The sequence below is a fragment of the Ambystoma mexicanum genome, chromosome 7q, assembly GCF_040938575.1.
Source record: "Ambystoma mexicanum isolate Mex_15411 chromosome 7q, UKY_AmexF1_1, whole genome shotgun sequence".
In the NCBI taxonomy this organism is placed as follows: domain Eukaryota; kingdom Metazoa; phylum Chordata; class Amphibia; order Caudata; family Ambystomatidae; genus Ambystoma; species Ambystoma mexicanum.
In genome coordinates, this window is record NC_090941.1 from 1,087,798,219 (window position 1) to 1,087,815,148 (window position 16,930).

The window sequence follows — 16,930 nt, forward strand, 5'->3', positions numbered from 1 at the left end:
GTTATTAGAGAAGGGGTTGGATGACTGCAGTATATACCTTGGCCACAGATGGATAAGGACAATCTGAGATCTAAGTTACCCTCATTGACTACAGGGGCTGGGAAATGAATTTACGAGATGGAAAGACTGACATCAGGGATGAACTTGGCAGTTGGTGACATGAAGGGTGACATGAAGAGCCTACTTTCAACCATTCTTGGGAAGGTAGCGGATGACCAATGGAAAAGAGCAGAATATCCCAGAGTGACAGCACAGAACACGGCGCACAATGGCGCACCGTTCAATGACTGGCGAGCAGGCAAGCTCGTATGGCAAGCTCTAAGGGTACAGTACCTGGACATATCTGACATAAGCGTGATTATGGCACGCAAAATGCGTGAGGACGAAGACCCACTCCATTACATTCAGGAGATTCAAGAGCATTGGCGTCTTGAGACAAGGGAGCCATGGGATAAAACAGTGGGTTTGTTTTATCATATACTATGTCGGGGGTTGCCAGAGTAGGTACAGAAGAATCTGAAGAAACTAGTAGGGATGGAGGCCAAGCCATGGTCAGAGATCCAGCTAACTATAGAGTACTATTGCTGGTTAATGCAGGAGAACGCAAGAATTACGCGTGAGGAGAAAAGGCAGGAAGAAGCGAAGTTAGTGCAGAAAAAACTATTGAAGTACACAGTGGAAGGAGCGATTTTGCCGATCGGAGAGGGAGTAGTTACCAAGAATATGCAAAATCGAACACAGGCAGTAGGAAGAGGCTTCGTAGGCAGGGGCGACACAAACCACTGGCCATGGGGACAGGGAGTAGTGTCCTGGGGATGCTGGTTTCAATACCCAATACATTGCTGGCTATTTGTGAAGGATAGGTCACATAGCGTGAATGTGTAGAAGCAGGGGTGGGCTGCAATAGAATGGGGGAAAGGCACACCAGCGGACATACCAGACATAACAGACTGGCTATTATGCCCAAGATCTCATGCATGCACAGACATAGGTGCCACAGCCGGCCTGGACACAGAGCATGCTAATGAAGCCATACTAAACCATGACACATGCACCGCAAGCACAGGAACATACACAGCCACCTCAACCAACACAGCAAGCACTGATGCAACAGAACATTGTAGCGACAACACACACAGTCTCCACGATGTAGACTGGTGATATTCGGCTGTCATGCAATACTTAGAGGGACCTGACTCCCCAGTTTGGATTTGAGCATCTTTCACATTTTGTACCGTTGTTGATTTTCCCATCGTCACCATCATCATTGCAGGACTAGGCATTGATTTTGCACAACATCGAATGCCCACCTGGCACACACAGGAAAATAGCAAAAGAAAAACCATGAGTGGAACAAAAACTTTCATCATCACACTGAACCAGGATGGTATCCAATTGAAGATGTTGTCAAATCAGTTGGTTGGCTCTACTTCTCCCCCCTTCCGCATTCTTTCCCCCAAGCTGTGCACTGCCGAGATGACATGGGAAAGGGTCCCATTGTCCGTGTCTTCAGAAGGTACGCATGTACAGCAGGCACTCACGATTTTTCAGCAAACACTGCCATCCATTGCTGTGAGGAGGTCCAGGACGTACCGGTTCTGCATTGTTATTAACTGCAGGGTGCGGAGCACCACTTTTATCACATTAAATCCTTCTTCAGTATCGTTGGTCAGTTGGATCAGCTCCCAGTGGACGATCTGCAGCCATTTGGTGTTTGTTCGCGCCTGAAGTCCTGGCACCAGGAGGGAAGCAAAGAATGTTTCTGCAGAGTTGAAGAGTCCTCTATGATCCTCCACGCCCCGCTCCTCGCTTTTTTGATTGGGTAAATCACTGTATTACAAGGTGAATTGGATGGCACTTTTATACCTTGTTGTAATAATGCATTTTAGTCTCTTTTATTCCTTCCTCTGCTTCTCTTGATAATGGATACTGCTTTACTCTGGCGGAATTGCACCTGGTTTAAATTTTATTTTTATGGGCGTGACCTCTTGCAAAAATACTACATCGTGTGGGCCTATTGTCCATAATCTTGTAATACCTGTTCCATATCCTCATCAAATATGGTGGGTGGTGCATTAATGCTGGCCATGAGGGGGTTTTGTATTTCTCTATGCTGGATCATTATATCACATGGTACACTTATTTCCATTATAATCTCCCCATCTGTATCATTGTCAGTGAACAATTCTTAATCAGTCAGATCACGCAACGCTATATTTGGGTCTAGATGGTCATATTCAATTTGCTCAGGAGGTCCCTTCCAAGAAAATGTATTGGCGAGTCTTTATGGTACAATAGGGGTGCTCGCACTGTTTTTCCCCCCCACCGTTATGTCTAAATCGTTTGTGTAAGGCACTTTCAAAATAGCCCCAGAGAACTGCAGTGTTTCCAAATTTTTTCCTGAAAGCGGGAACCGCCCTTCCATGAGGCACGATTTTTCAGCTCCCGAATCCACCATAAAGATGAATTGTTTGTTGCCTATCTCCGCCCCCACCAGTGGTTCCTCTTCTGCACATAGGGTAGTTGATAGGACTGGACACGCAAGTGCTTTCTGTGGGCTGCCCTAGTCTGGGTATGTCTCTGTTCCAGGTACTGAGAAGAGATTGTCTCCTATTACTGCTGCGCCGCGGAACGGTGCCGGTGCACCATTGGCAGTCGTTGCAAAAATATTCGCCGGTGCGTTTCCCATCGTGTTCTGGCGTGCTATCTGCTGTTGCATACCTGGCTGCTGAGGTTGCTGTCTTGTTGGCATTTGCTGTGCTCTCTGCGGGTACTCATTATAGCACTGTTCGTGCTGCCCACCCCCGCCCATTGGTTACCCATAGGGACTACCTGGATGTGGGTGGCCAAATTGCTATTCGTTTCCCCCGGGAGGTGGCCCTTGGTAATACCCCGTTGGCCGCATCCTGCATTCTCTAGAAAAATGTCCTCACCTCCCACAATTCCAACACGATCCTTGTGGTCCTCCCCTCATTCCTTGTCCTCCAAATCCTCTACTTCCCATTGCCACAAATCCTCCTCTTTGTCCCTGGCACCCACCTCGTCCTCTTGCGGGTCTTCCCTGCCACTGGGGCCCTTGGTATTGCTCCTCCCGTGCCCATTTCTCCTGTCCGTTTGCAGACCAAGTTGCTTCCATCCTCTCTGGTGTATTTCCTGACCCCACCTCCCCTTTTCCCTGCCTTTCATTGGGTAGGGCTGAGTTGATCACCGCAACCTTCACTAACTTATTCTGAACCAAACTTTGCTTTGTATGCCAACCTTCTCTGTGCTATCTCCCTTTCTCTTTCTTTGATCCTCCTACAATGGTGTACTATTATGCTCTGAATCTCCGGCAAGCCTTTGGCTTCAATCCTAGCATTTTTATCCAAGGCCTTCTGTACCTCCTTGGGGAGCCCTCACTTTATTATAAAATAAAATAGGGTGGTGGATTGGTCCCACGCCGTTCCCGTTTCTGATATCCACATGTTCTGCACCCAAAGGATGAATTGCGTAACCTCTTCCTTCTCTCCCATGGTGCATTGCATCACTAAATGTAAGTCTGGGGTGCCTGGGAAGGTTTTCCGCAATGCATCCCTCACATTAATGAATGATAACCCATCATGGCGGTCACAGTTTATCGTTATTCCCGGAAACCCCGCCCTCACCCACACCCCATCTGCTTGGTCACCGACTGCAGACACCAATAAACTCTTAACATCCCCTACGGCCAAGGCACACTCCCCGAACTACCGATTCAAACTCATAAAATATAACACATCCCAGTAGGGAATGAGACTAAGAGAACAGGTTGCAAGATTAATAAGTCTTTATGTAAAATTGGCATCCAGAGAACTCTGCTGCCTCGAGAGCGCCCTGGCAAAGAATACACGTACATGGAATTATAAAGTAAAACAGCATCATCAGTGACGTCACTAACATAGGGTATTACAACAGTGCAGGATTGGTTGGGGAGTGATGTTGCATACGGTCCTGTAGGCGCTGCTTAGTCCGGATAGGCTGCCCAGTTGGCGGGAGGGTGAGCATCACGAGGTCAGGCTGCCTGTGTCCAGGAGGGGTGAGAGTTAGGTCACGACGAGATAAAGTTGACACTAACTAAGCTGCCATGAGAAACTACCATTAGACATATAATAAATGACAATCCTTAATACACCTTTGAGTAAATCTTTTCAAACCTATAAATTGCATTCATTTGATTACTTCGTCTTTCATTGGGACTTTTATGATATACTGGGCTTAGGGGTCTTGTTCTCTGTGATAACCTGGGGGACTGGGTGGGTCTTAGCACATCAAGGCAGGTGGGGAGTATAATGACATATGTTAGTTTTAGAACACAATATACTGTGACAGAGGTCTAGATTTAGTGGGGGCACTCTAGGGTGGGCTTTCACAGCAGGGTCACACTTCTGGTACATCAAGAGAATACCTTAGGAGGGCACAGGGTTATATTGGCAGTAATTTTCCAACAGCGAGGGTGAGGGGTGCAGGAGCAGGTTTGTGGAGATGGATGAGCTATAAGTCATGGTTCGAGCCGGTTCACACCCAGGACAGTGATCACAGAGGAAGGCTGGGATAATACATTTTACTATTTGTTTCAATTATCCCCTGCACATCCATGAGAAAGGGATTTGTGAAGCTTTCAGACAGTGGAAGAAAAGGTGGGGGCCATGAACGCGCTGAAGCCTTTTCATAGTATCGGAGTGAGGCCTAGTCCAAAGATGGAGTCTAGGGCACACAAAATGGAAGCCAAGTGTATCCCGCAATAGCCCCACCTATGCCGATGTTAGCATAAGGGCAATGGGGGCGGCCCCCGCTAGTGTGTGAGCAAATGGTTTGTTTCATGCAGAATGTACGAGGGGGGCCCAAACGGCCCTTCACTCCCAGACAATCGCCAAGACAATGATTCAACAAAGCCTCTTTTCTTTCAACCACGTAGTTTGTACCATACACTGCTCGAACAAATTTCAGGAAATTTCCTTTCCTCTCTTTCCACTTCACCATCTGCTCCCCAGGTTGGGACAAAAATAGCGCTGGCCCTGAAATGTTAGCCATTGCCCAAAATCTCCCAAAGAAATTACAAAATTGAGCTCTTCAAACCAACTGCAGATGTGGATACTATATTATGAACATAAACCAAAGTATCTGTGAGAGATACCTTGAAGTAATGTCACTTCTATATTCCACAGTAAAATGTACTTATCAATGATCGTATTCAAGTACTGGGACAAGGTGGAGGGGTCCTATGATTCAATCTGCACTACGTACGAGAACGTTAGTCCAGAGAGACAGTGTTGTTGTTGCCTATTGTTGCCAGGCAACTAGAAAAGCCGTCCAAAATGGCTGCACGCGACGCTGAGATGATAACAGAGCCTCTCCTCTAATCCATTTGGACGCGTTGGCCAGAGCAACTATGTCACATCGTAGTATGCACTCGAACGCTCCTTCACGGGCCGCTAACACGCGCCTGCATAGGTCTTCGCCAGCTTGCTGAGTTAAGGCCAAGCGGTGCTCACGAGCGCCACAGGATCCTTGCTGATTTATTATATTAAAGCAAGGTGGAGCTTGCGAGCAGTGCCACGTTTTTTAAACAAGGAAAAGGCAATGATACTATATGGACAGTGAGTAAAATCACAACAGCATGCCTCTAGGCACAATATTGGCATGGTCTCGGAACACCAAAACATACGTGAAATCTGTAACCAGGAAAAGAAGAAAAGGAACAAAGCGTTTGTTAAGAAGAACAGCATAAAAAGCATTGGTCACGCAAAACCAAAAACAAAAGTGTAATGGAGACCCAGAGCTAGGAGAGAAGAGAAAAGAAAAAAAACAGTTGGGGGGGCATGATTAGCAAGTTCACACAAGTCATTATACCAGGCCCATATTGCTACATATTTGTCTTCATTAGGTCTCTCCTCAAACGGCATATCTTCATCCTGGCAGACAACAAAGACATATCAGTAAACCAGTCCTCGAAGGAGGGTCTACTGGGGTATTTCCACATCTGAAGGATTTCCTTTTTGGCTGTAATCAGAGCTCGGTAAGTCCACAACACACCCCTATGAAGGAGGTTTAGGGCACATGGGGCGACCCTTAGCAACATAAGATAAGGATCCTGGGGAATCGCATGACCCACAACCAACTGAATCAAGTTAAGGACATCTCCCCAGAAGTGGATTACTCGCTCACACTCCCAGAACGTATGAATATAGGAGCCAACGCTTCTCCTGCATGCCCAGAAAACAACAGAAGAACCCTGTTTGCTCTGCAACAGTCTAGCAGGGATCCATTATAACGTATAAATAAAAAAAAGGTCGACTTCCATGCGTTCCACATTTGATCATGTGACAGAGAAGGTTGCGTCGTTCTTTGACCTACCAAATTCCCTTTCCCCATCGACACACTGAGTGATAGGGAACAACTCTTTCCTACCCAATATGTAGATGTCATTTTGTTACCTCCTCCTTCAACTTGCAGGGCTGTGAAGACCATGTCAAACACTGCCACCCGCTCACCGGATCTAAACCTTTCACATTTCTTCAGCTTAAAAATATAAAATAGGAAGACAAAGGAAAGCAAGGAGCCAAGCACCCAGACTTGGCTGATCTTAAGGATGTCCGCCATTATCCAGTAATGATAGCGGAAGCATTTCCCCATAGAGAGGCCTCACCATGGAGCAAATAATTATGGCATATGTCCAGCACCATACACACATCATCAATCACGTGTGAGCTACCAGTGATATGTGGGAACTGTTACAATTATGCATGGAAAAAAATGCATTTAATCCAGTTGGTGCAACCAAGCTCCATTCTATGCAGACTCGCCCACAATGTCTATCTCTTGGTTCAGCAAGCCAGTTCCCAAGGCTCCTCCAGGAAAATGCAGTAGGGTAGAGTCTCATGGAGTGGTAGTCGAACCCCTCCTCATGCACGGCCTTCTAGTGAACCCACATTGGTACACCCCTCGTAGTCTGTCACGATACAACCCAATGAATGTCGGACACTGACACCGAACATGATTGCCACCCCTCTGGATTTTCTCACAGAACACCTTGGGATCACATGGTTGACATCTTTTGTTCGGGGTGCAGTCTTTACTGGACCCCAATAAGTGTGTCTCCTGCAGAAACACTACAGATGACCCTAACTTCCTCAAACCTGTCAAGACCAACTTGTGTTTAACCTGGGTGTATCTGTAGACATTTCTCCAGAAAATCCTAGTATGGACAAAAAAAACCAAAGATGCGAGCAGGGCATTAAACTGTAAGAATATTTTCGGATTCATGTTATTTAATTGTGCCAATAGTTGAGCCTATAAGTTATTAGTTGCTACGAGTAGTACAAGCATGTGTATACCATTTGTTTGACCGCCTGCGTGCATTAGTGAGTGTGTGGGTGTGTGAGTGGTTTTGGATGATGCGAGTATAAAGCCATAGCTTTGGGGGAGAGGCATTGTAACTGTTGGGGGTGTTTTATTATTTCAGCTCAAAAACTAAACAGCACTCAATGCTCGCCTTATGGAAGGGACCCTACAAAGTCGAAATGCCCCGATAGCGACGGCTCAGGAAACGCCCTTTTTCCAGAATGGCTGACGATTATTCTGCTCTGTCTCTACCTTCTGTTTGCCAATATTCTGCTGGTGAACCTATTGATTGCCATGTTCAGGTGAGTGTCGATTTCCCACATATCACGGACTTTTCATACATGTCTCCAGCTCTCCACTGATATATGCTTTCGTCCCACCCCCTTCCCTTCCCTGACCCTATCATCATGCTCCTTTATTTTCATGTCATTCAATGATTGTCTTTAATGATACAAAGATACCAACCCCCCCCCCAAACTCCCCCACACACACACCTCCCCTTACTCCCACTTTTTATTGCCATGCCCTCTCAACATTCTTTTATACTTTAGGCCTTTCATGGCATGATGTTAGTGGGTAAAGATGGTTCCACGCGTTTTCACCAGAGGCTGATTCCACGTTTGCCTTTTAAACCAATTTTTCGGTCCCCAATGTAAGCCCCCCACCACCTCACCCTGCCACCGACCACCCCAACCCCTACCCCAAACACACAACCCACACACATATATATATTATATATATATTTTTTTAATCGGCTGTGGCGGAAACACAACGTTTAAAAGGCAAGCGTGGAATAAACCGGCGGTGAAAACACGGCATACAGTAAGAAATATATGGGGTAATTTAATAGTCCACCGTGTCAAAAAAGCAAAGTGTAAAAAGATGGAAGCCATTTACACTTTACTTTTACCATCCACGGTTTTTGCGCTGGTTGAAGGCAGAGTGGGCGACCGAGCAGATTGTGCATTTCGCATCACTCTCCTGCTCCGCCTTCGAATATCACCATGTTTTTCTTCCAGTATGTATTTTAATGGTGGAAGAATCCGCCCCACCTTTCCACCTGGTGAAAGGCAGGCGGATTCCATCTGTACAGGCAGCATTTACACTTGTTCCTGGATGGATTGGAAAAGTGCAATTTCCCCTAAGTTTTACTCTTCACATTTCCATTCTCTTTTGGAAATGACAAACGGACTCCCACGCAATTTAGGAGCTCCTTAAAATGATCCCCAGTTGAAAGATTTTATTATAAAAAGTCCATGTTTTCAGACATTTATGAATGAACTTATTCATACGCTTACTTTCATGTAAAATGTGTACTGGATAACTTTTAAGTAAGTTGCTAAAATAAACATTGCTGGGCCGCATGCACTTGTTGCTCTAATTATTGCATACATTTCCATGCTGTGTAAATAAAGAGAAATACATTGAATTTTCCATCAGACATGTTCAGGGCTTCTTGCACATTAATGGGTGTTGTTGTATTGTAACTGCAAATTGCATACATAGAACCGCCAAAGTTATCACATACGCGCTGTTGCGTCGCAGGTATGCAATTTGCAACATTTGCAAAGCAGAGTGTTATTGTGAAGAGTTAAACAAGGCAAAGTCGCCTTTACTGTCTGTTTTGTGAGAATATAAACAACGCCTACAAATTACGCTTTGAAGGTGGCCTTTCATAATGGAATCTGCCTTTTATTTGGCCGGTGCAAATGCAAGGGGTGTCCAAAGGAATCCATTGGTTTTACGCTTGCATGAAAATCTCATGAAGGCACCAAACCGGGTGCTCCTCCAAGACGGAGGAGGAAAGCAAAACAGATGTGCAAACTCAACCTTGTGCCCACCCCACACCTTGGAAGGGGACAAAAGTAGAGAACAACATTAAATGGAGGCATACAAGCATTAAACCTTTTTTTACGTCGCCATTTAACGCACCGCCCCATAGAAAATGACCCCCAGTGTCTGCACCAACGTTTACCATTTTTTCCCATGTGCCTAGCGGTTGTGTTGATCTCATTTGTATGTGAATGTTATGGTAATTTTGGTGGCCCTCTAGTTATATTGTACTTTTCACAATTGAATTCCCTTTAAACTTTGCAAATGTTAGAGTAAACTTACCAAACCTTAAGATAAGTAGTTGCAATTGGTTATTTATAACGTGCTTAATACCCAGAGGTTTATAATCCCGGACCCGTCGATCAAACCTGTGTCGCTCTGCGTCATCTTGCTTCCAAGGCGAGCGTGTTGCCCCTAAGCTATCCTCCCGGCCTCCCCTAATGGCAAATGTTGTTTGGCATGTGATGAACCCACTATGGGATTCTGCCAGGACAGATTGTCCTGCTATGATTTTAGCAGTGTACATCAGGTGTCACACCTAGATCATAGGTTCCAGCCGGCCCCATGCCATGAAGGGGCCCTTGGTCGGTCTGGTTTCTAGTCAAATCCCCCCCTGAAAAAAGGTGGGAATTCGTGGGATGGCATTTATAATGGTGACAAGTTATCTGCAATTCTCACAGTGGAAAGTGTGATTGGATAAACATGAACACCTAGCAGATGCTGACCGCTTGCCTCGGGACTAGTCTAGTTAGAAAGGGAAAGCGTTCATTGGTGGATACTGAAAGAGAAAATGCTAAAAATCAGTTTGGCGGTTTTCACAAAGAATAAATTATATATAAATTTAACAGTGAAGATTGATGTATATTATTCACATGGGCAATTTGAATGAATCTTGATTACTCAAATGTTAACATAATCTGAACTTGTCTTTTGAAAAATAGAAATGAATACCAAAATTATCGCAACACAATATTTTACACAATATTCTGATACGCTTAATATGATATTATCAAAAAACATTGAAGATAAAAAATATGATTTTGACAGTTCTGTTTTGCAAATGTTGTACCAACAATACTCATATACAAACATTGTTCACTGCTTCATTATACTCATACATCCCGTCCTCTTTCTTCCATCCTGTATGGGTGTCCCTGCACGGGGGCGGGCCTGAACCTTTTGGCAGCCAAAATATTATCTTCCCCTTTAAATTTAGATGTAGTGCATGAGGGTTTGTCTACCTCCACTAGCCTCGCCCTGCCGGTGCCTGACCTCTGTCCTTTATCTGTCCTTTATCCACGTGGAATGGAACAGACCTGGCAGTGATGGCAATTATTTAGCCATGCCACAGCTTCTCCGAGCTTTGGTTTTCAATTTCTTTGTTCATCTTAACCAGCCTCTGGTTCCTCGCCTCCCTGGTGCATGTTGGTCGCTGGATGCTTTACCAGGAGCACCTCATGGGATTGCTCCTTCCCAGCATCAGAATTGCATGCGCTCTGTTTGGAGTGCCTGGGAGTCGATCACCAGTGGGATGCGTGCGCAGATTGAGTTTTCTCACAATGCTGTCTTTAAAGAATGGGTTAGCCCGGTTGAGGAAGATCTTCGCGAGGTCGCCGCCTGACCATATCAAGGTCTTCATCAGTAAATCGTCAAAGTCACAGGAAAAGGTAAGTCCATTATTTTCTCAAGTACCCCAGCAGGGGGACTCCTTTCCAGGGGGTTCCCCAGCTGGGAGGGGTCAGTCAGATCCTTATACCAGTGTCAGACCTGAGCTCCTAGAGCTTCTGGCGTGTGCACAGAGGGACATTGTGGTTCTTCCAAGCCTGGCACTGAGGGGCGTAAATGCTCTACTGCACACGCACGTGTGGGGGGCTTTCAGGCCCTTGACCAGGCAAACGCCGAAGGGGGGGTGCGCCTACACAAGTACCAAGCCAGACTACCAGTAGTTTTCTCAGAGGACATCTCTATTTTAGGTCCACAGACTCTGCTGAGGCAATCTACCAAGGGCACTGTGCCAGACACAAGCTTCCCACACATTCCTTAGGTATCCAGTCATACACACAAAATGGCGGCTACGCACGGAGGTTTGGGAGTAGGTCAGCCTTGTACACCGAGTTCATCATCGTCTCCTTCAGAATGGGCAACAAAAGCGACAAGGGACGCGTCCTCACCTCAATTGTATACTGGTCATCAGGGGTCCAGAGAGGGTTGGTCCTCTCAGGGACAGGAACAACCTTAGGGATATCAGAATCCATCTTCCACGCCTAGGGGAACTGTCCAGAAGTCAGCACAGCAAACCTATTCAGTTTGAGGGGCTTTCTGCTGGAACTACTTCACTGCCTTCTGAGGCAGCCTGCGAGGATACATTTTTTGGGAGTTCCTTAGCCCTTATGAAATCCCAACAAATGTTGGGGCTCTTAAAGGGCCTTAATAAAGAGGTTATTCGTCAAATATTGCCACAACAACCTGGCTGCCTGAGCCTCAGCTGCAACAACCTCTGGTGTTTCCTCAGCCTCAAATGCCACAGCACCCTTCGCTACCTACTCCATGTCAAGGGCCGCAACAGCATGCAGCTCCAGCTGCTATTCAGGCGACTCCAATACACCTTCCGCTGCTTCCACCACCGTCTCCAGCTCCACCTCCTCCTCCCAAACCCTCACAGCTTTTACCGGCGGCAGTATCTGATCCGGTTTCAGATACTGGACATGTGTGGGGCTCACAGAGTGATCAAGATTCAGGACAGGGAGTAACAGATGATGATGCAGATGACGAAGACAAAAACTCGGCTTCAGCCAAGTCATTTCATGATCAGTTAGAGGGCCTAGCACAGTTTTTACAGGTCCCCCAGCCAGACCAGGTACAGCAAGAACCTTGGCGTCCTCTCAGAGATTTTATTTATAAGGACTTCCAACAGATCTGGCATTCCTTTGCAAAAGGATGCCATCGTGTTGGGCAAGAATTGTTGCAGAAATCTCATTCTAAAGCTCTAACCAACAAGAGGCTAGGATCACGTTTTAGACAACTGGACAGTTTGGAAGTGCTGCTGTATAGCCACCCGCTCATCGGTAGTGTCTGCGGCCTCACTATAGTCAAAGCCCTCCAGCTCTTTCTCTGTATCGTTGTCTTTAAATTGTCGATCCAAGGAGGACAGGCTCTTGGAGGCTTTTGGAAGGAAGGTGTACCTCAATTCCAGTCTCCACCTCAGACAATCCAATTCAGATTCCATGTTGGGGGCTGCGAAAATCGAAAAGTGTGGAGAGAGATAGGAGATTTTGTACAAGATTTACCATTAGACAGGCAAGCTTCCTTTACAGCTGGGCTCACAGAGGCAAATATAATTGTGCAAGATCTTCTAGAATCCACAGTATCACACATTGACACGGCCAGTCGAGGGTTGAGTTTGGGTGTAGAGATGCGTAGATCTGCATGGGTGCACGCCACAAGGTTTGCCTCAGATGCACATGAGAGGATAATTGATCTACCATTCGAAGGATATGAGTTATTCCATTCTTCAACAGATAAAGAACTACCCCAAAAAAAGTTGCTCATCATTGTAACAAAGCCAGCGATGAAACCTTACTCACATGATTAAAGCAGGAATGATCAGAAGCACAGATCATTTGGAGGATTTAAGGGGTTTCAAGACTGCAGAGCACAGCAGCCTGACACATCCCCAGGTTTTCAGAGGAGGAAGCAACAGCGTTCTGGTACTAAGGGGTGTTTCCACTCCCCTTCCTCCGCCTCGGACCCCAAAAAACAATGATATTCAGGTCCGGGTCCAAAGTTCTTTAGTCAGGGGCAGATTGACTCTCTTTTTAACAAACTGGCATCAGCACTTCAGGAATCCATAGGTTCTGTCTATAGTTTTGACAGGATTTAGTCTTCCTTTCACCCTTAACCCTGCCCAATCACATCCAGCACTATTTCAAGAGATTTTGCAACTCTATGAGGCTCAGACAGTGAAACCAGTCCCACCTTCAGACAAGGGAAAGGGCTTCTACTCCAGGATATTTGCAATCCCCAAAAAGAATCAGGTAGGCCTGCGAGGAGTGCTGGACCTTTCATTCCTCAACCTATACCTTTCCATGGAGCGATTCAAGATGGTGACTCCATCTCATATTGCAGAGTCTCTCTGTGTGGGAGAATGGATTTTCTCCCTGGATCTAAAGGAAACCTATCTACACGTCCCCATATTTCAACTTCACAGGAAATTGCTTCGGTTTACCATAATGGGGCTGCATTTCTAACACAAGGTTTTTCCATTTAAGCTCAATTCCACCCTTTGTTTCTTTACCAAACTGATGCACACGGTTGGGGGCCTCCTCAGGAATGAGTGACATCACCTGTATCCTTACTTCGATGATTGGCTAGTGAGGGCAAATTTTACACAGGAGGCTCTCCACTTTTGTCAGAGACTAGCTGATGTTCTACAGCAGCTGGGTTTCTCTCTCAGCCTGAAGAAATCTCAGCGCCTCCTTGCACAGAGCATTTTCCTCCTGGGAATTCGGTGGGACATGATATGGGAACTTTTATTCCCTACAGAGGAAAGAGTATCAGGCATTCAGAAAGACGTCCTACATTGATTGAGCAGAAAGGTAATGTCGGCTTGGTGGTTTCAGCACTTACTGTGGCTCATGGCATCATGCATTCTAACAGTACTGCATTCCAGGCTCAAAATGGGGTGCTACTCTAGGCAACAGCTTCATTCACGGGTTATGGTGCAAAGCATACTCGATTCTCCACATACATTTCTCCCCTAATTACATGGCAGAACGGTCCTGGTGAGAACAGATAGCACAAACTTAATGTTTTATATAAATAAGCAGGGAGGTACCATGTCCAGGCTCTTATGCATGATGGTGGTGGCCATCTGGGAGTGGGCACTAGCTCACAGCATCTTGCTCAGAGCAGTACATCTGCGGGGGACAGCAACTCTGAAGTGGACAGATTGAGCAAGTTGGGCACGAATGGGAACTTCGCATGACTTCCCTCAAACCAATTTTTCAGGTAGTCGGGACATCCGCAGGTGGACCTGTTTTTCTCACAGGACAACACCAAATGCCTCCGGTGCAGTTAGCTGCAGAGTCAAGCAGCTGCTGTTGGAGGAGGTTCACTGGTGCTGGTTCTGGTATTGTCTGTGATCACTGTTTTTACTTTGAGGAAGAGCAGGTTCAAATGCCCTTTTACAGCGCGGAGCGCCACAGAGTCAGCTGTAGAGTCAAGCTGCAGTTGTTGGCAGTTTGTGGTGGGAAGTGGTTGAATGGCGAATCTAATAATGCTTAGGCTCCATAAGTCCCGGGCATTAGCAAGACATGGAGCTGCACAAACTTCAAACAGACTTGCACTTCACCCCTACACCCTACTGCAGGGTGTGGTCTGTAATGTGAGATGCCGGCAAGTGGGCCCAGAGTCTTTGTAATTAAATTCAAATAATTACAAACACAGCGTAGAATTTTTTCTAGGATGGAACAAGCAGAGCTGATGGGAGCCCGCACTCGGTGGCACCTGAAATTGCAAGGCACCACATCTATACTGCAGACTTCTGAAGGGGACACTGAGGTGAGACTGTCAACCCTTTACACGCACTTATATGCTAAACGCATAATGTCTGAAAAGTCAAAGCCGGGTCAACTACCTCCCCTTGATGTGACCGATGGAGAAATGCTAGATGTGGGAGAGGTGGCATCCCAGTTGCCCTCTGGGATTCTTGGTCCAGGGGGTACTCTTGGGGGTTTGAATGACTTGAAGAGGGCCAGTCATCAGGATATTCTGGGGACAGTGGGTAAGCGCATTGGTGAAGTGGATCGATATCGTATGGCCTATCCCTTTTTTAGCACTGTTGCCGGGGAGCAAGGGATGGCCGCTACCCCACCGACTACGAGACTGGGAAACGTCCCTGAGTCTGCCTTCTTGGAAAAAGATGGCCCAGCAGGGTGGAGTGGGGGGCACGAATATGCTGTCTGAAAACTCAAACCTGTACAAACTTGATGCTAGCCTGACGTCAATTTCTATGCTAGCGTACAGACTATCGAGTGATATTGCAGTCATCCAAGGTACCCTAGATGAAAAGGCCTTAAGAAAGGGAAATTCTACATGCACCCTGAGCATTATGGAAATGGTTAACTCACCCGCCCCCCCCACAAAGACCATTGGTGCTACTCTATCCAAATCCCCTTAGAGAAGGGGAATTACCTTAGGAGATGCAGGGGGAGCTGGCAATAGTTCCAAACAGACTCCCAATCACGCTATCACTTGAAGATGCTTTGGATGATCTCAAACAGTCTTCTGCTCTCTACTTAACTTCATTCTCAGCGTCAACTGCTTCAAGCTTCTCCAAACCCGTCCCTCTTGGATACCCAGGGTCCAACCACTTCTCCAGCTCAAATTCAAAGCTTGATAATGTCAGCTCTCACTATCTCGCTGGCCCCTTTCATCAAGTTGTATGAATCAATTAATGAGAACTATAAAGACCAAGCCACTCTCTTGGCAATGGTCCATTCTAGGATGACTTACCTGGAGTCATTCACAGTGACAGTTAAGACCAGACTAGATAGGGAAGCTGAGCAATCTAGTCAAGGGCAAAACGATTATGTGACATAGCAAGAGAAGAACTAACTGATAAAAGTGCTATGATGGAGGCTATTCTAGAATCGCAGAAATGGTTGCGAGTTATGTACAACTCGAACAAAGAAGCTATAAAATCCAGCAGTAAGATCTATGCCCTTGCATTGGCAGAACCTGAGACAGTGTCGAAAGATCCTACAGGGATCGCCAATGAGGCAGTTGCTCGACCACAAGGCAAACTGAAAAAGAATGCAGTCCCTGGGAAAACAACTTTAAATAAAACACAAAAGAGGTTGCATTTCTAAAGCTCCCTGAATGGATACTGTGGCAAGGGGAGGCAATTCTACAGAGAACATTGAGGCAAGATATTTAAACCAGTTGGAGACAGAAAATTATCTTGTCTGAGATCCTTCTATGGGTCAAGTCACAACCTGTGATAACAACAGTCCATCCGATCATAAGGGACAGTCAACTTGTAATAAGGAAAGCTTTCCAATTTTTGAGAAAAATGCCATCAAATCGGTGCGTCAAGTGCCTTTGCAACAAAAGAAAAAATCACAAAATACTGTATCGGATGGCCACCAGGGGGCGTGCTGATGGAGGACGCAAGATATAACTCCTCTGTGTTTCTGACCCCCAAATTTAGTAAATGTGCTCCCATTTGCCCCGACAGGCCCAAGATCCTTCAGAAGGCTGAAGCGAAAGGATGAGTAACGATGGACACAGCACGCATCTCCATATTCCAGGATCTGTCCTCCCTCACCCTCGCTAAAAGACGACCGTGCTCTCCTCTGACCAAATTGCTGAGTGAAAAGGGAATACATTACAGATGGGGCTTCCCCTTTTCGATCTCATTCGAACTAGATGGACAGAAACACAAGCTTGAGACAGAATCTGAGATCAACAATATCATACGGGAACTACGTGGAGGTGAAGAATGCATCCCAGGTAATCAGGCGGGAGCCAGGAGTGACACACAATTGCGAGTGAAGGGACCAAAAAGGAGAAGGATTCCTGGCTCGAGAAAATTCATCAAACTCAATGCAACCTCACCTGGCACATCATGAAGACGCAGCGAAATCCAACAACGAATCAGCACAGAGAGTCACCTACGTAGGTGAACCCAGTGCGGAGTCACCAGTGGCGAGTAGAGGAAGGTCCTATACACCATAGA

The 16,930-nt window shown here is 46.3% G+C and overlaps 1 protein-coding gene across 3 annotated transcripts in view; it reads left to right on the forward strand.

Annotated features, from left to right (window-relative positions):
* LOC138528635 (transient receptor potential cation channel subfamily M member 2-like) overlaps nucleotides 1-16,930 on the forward strand; it is a 613,775-nt gene that overhangs the window by 476,308 nt on the left and 120,537 nt on the right. For 2 of the 3 annotated variants that reach the window (XR_011284191.1, XM_069640449.1), the window contains exon 19: nucleotides 7,481-7,661. The exons of the other annotated variant lie outside the window; for it this stretch is intronic. Coding sequence is in view for 1 of the 2 variants with exons in the window: in XM_069640449.1 (XP_069496550.1) it covers nucleotides 7,481-7,661 (181 nt within the window). In the remaining variant the exon portion in view is untranslated. The remainder of the gene's footprint in view (nucleotides 1-7,480; nucleotides 7,662-16,930) is intronic. 3 annotated transcript variants of the gene reach the window in all.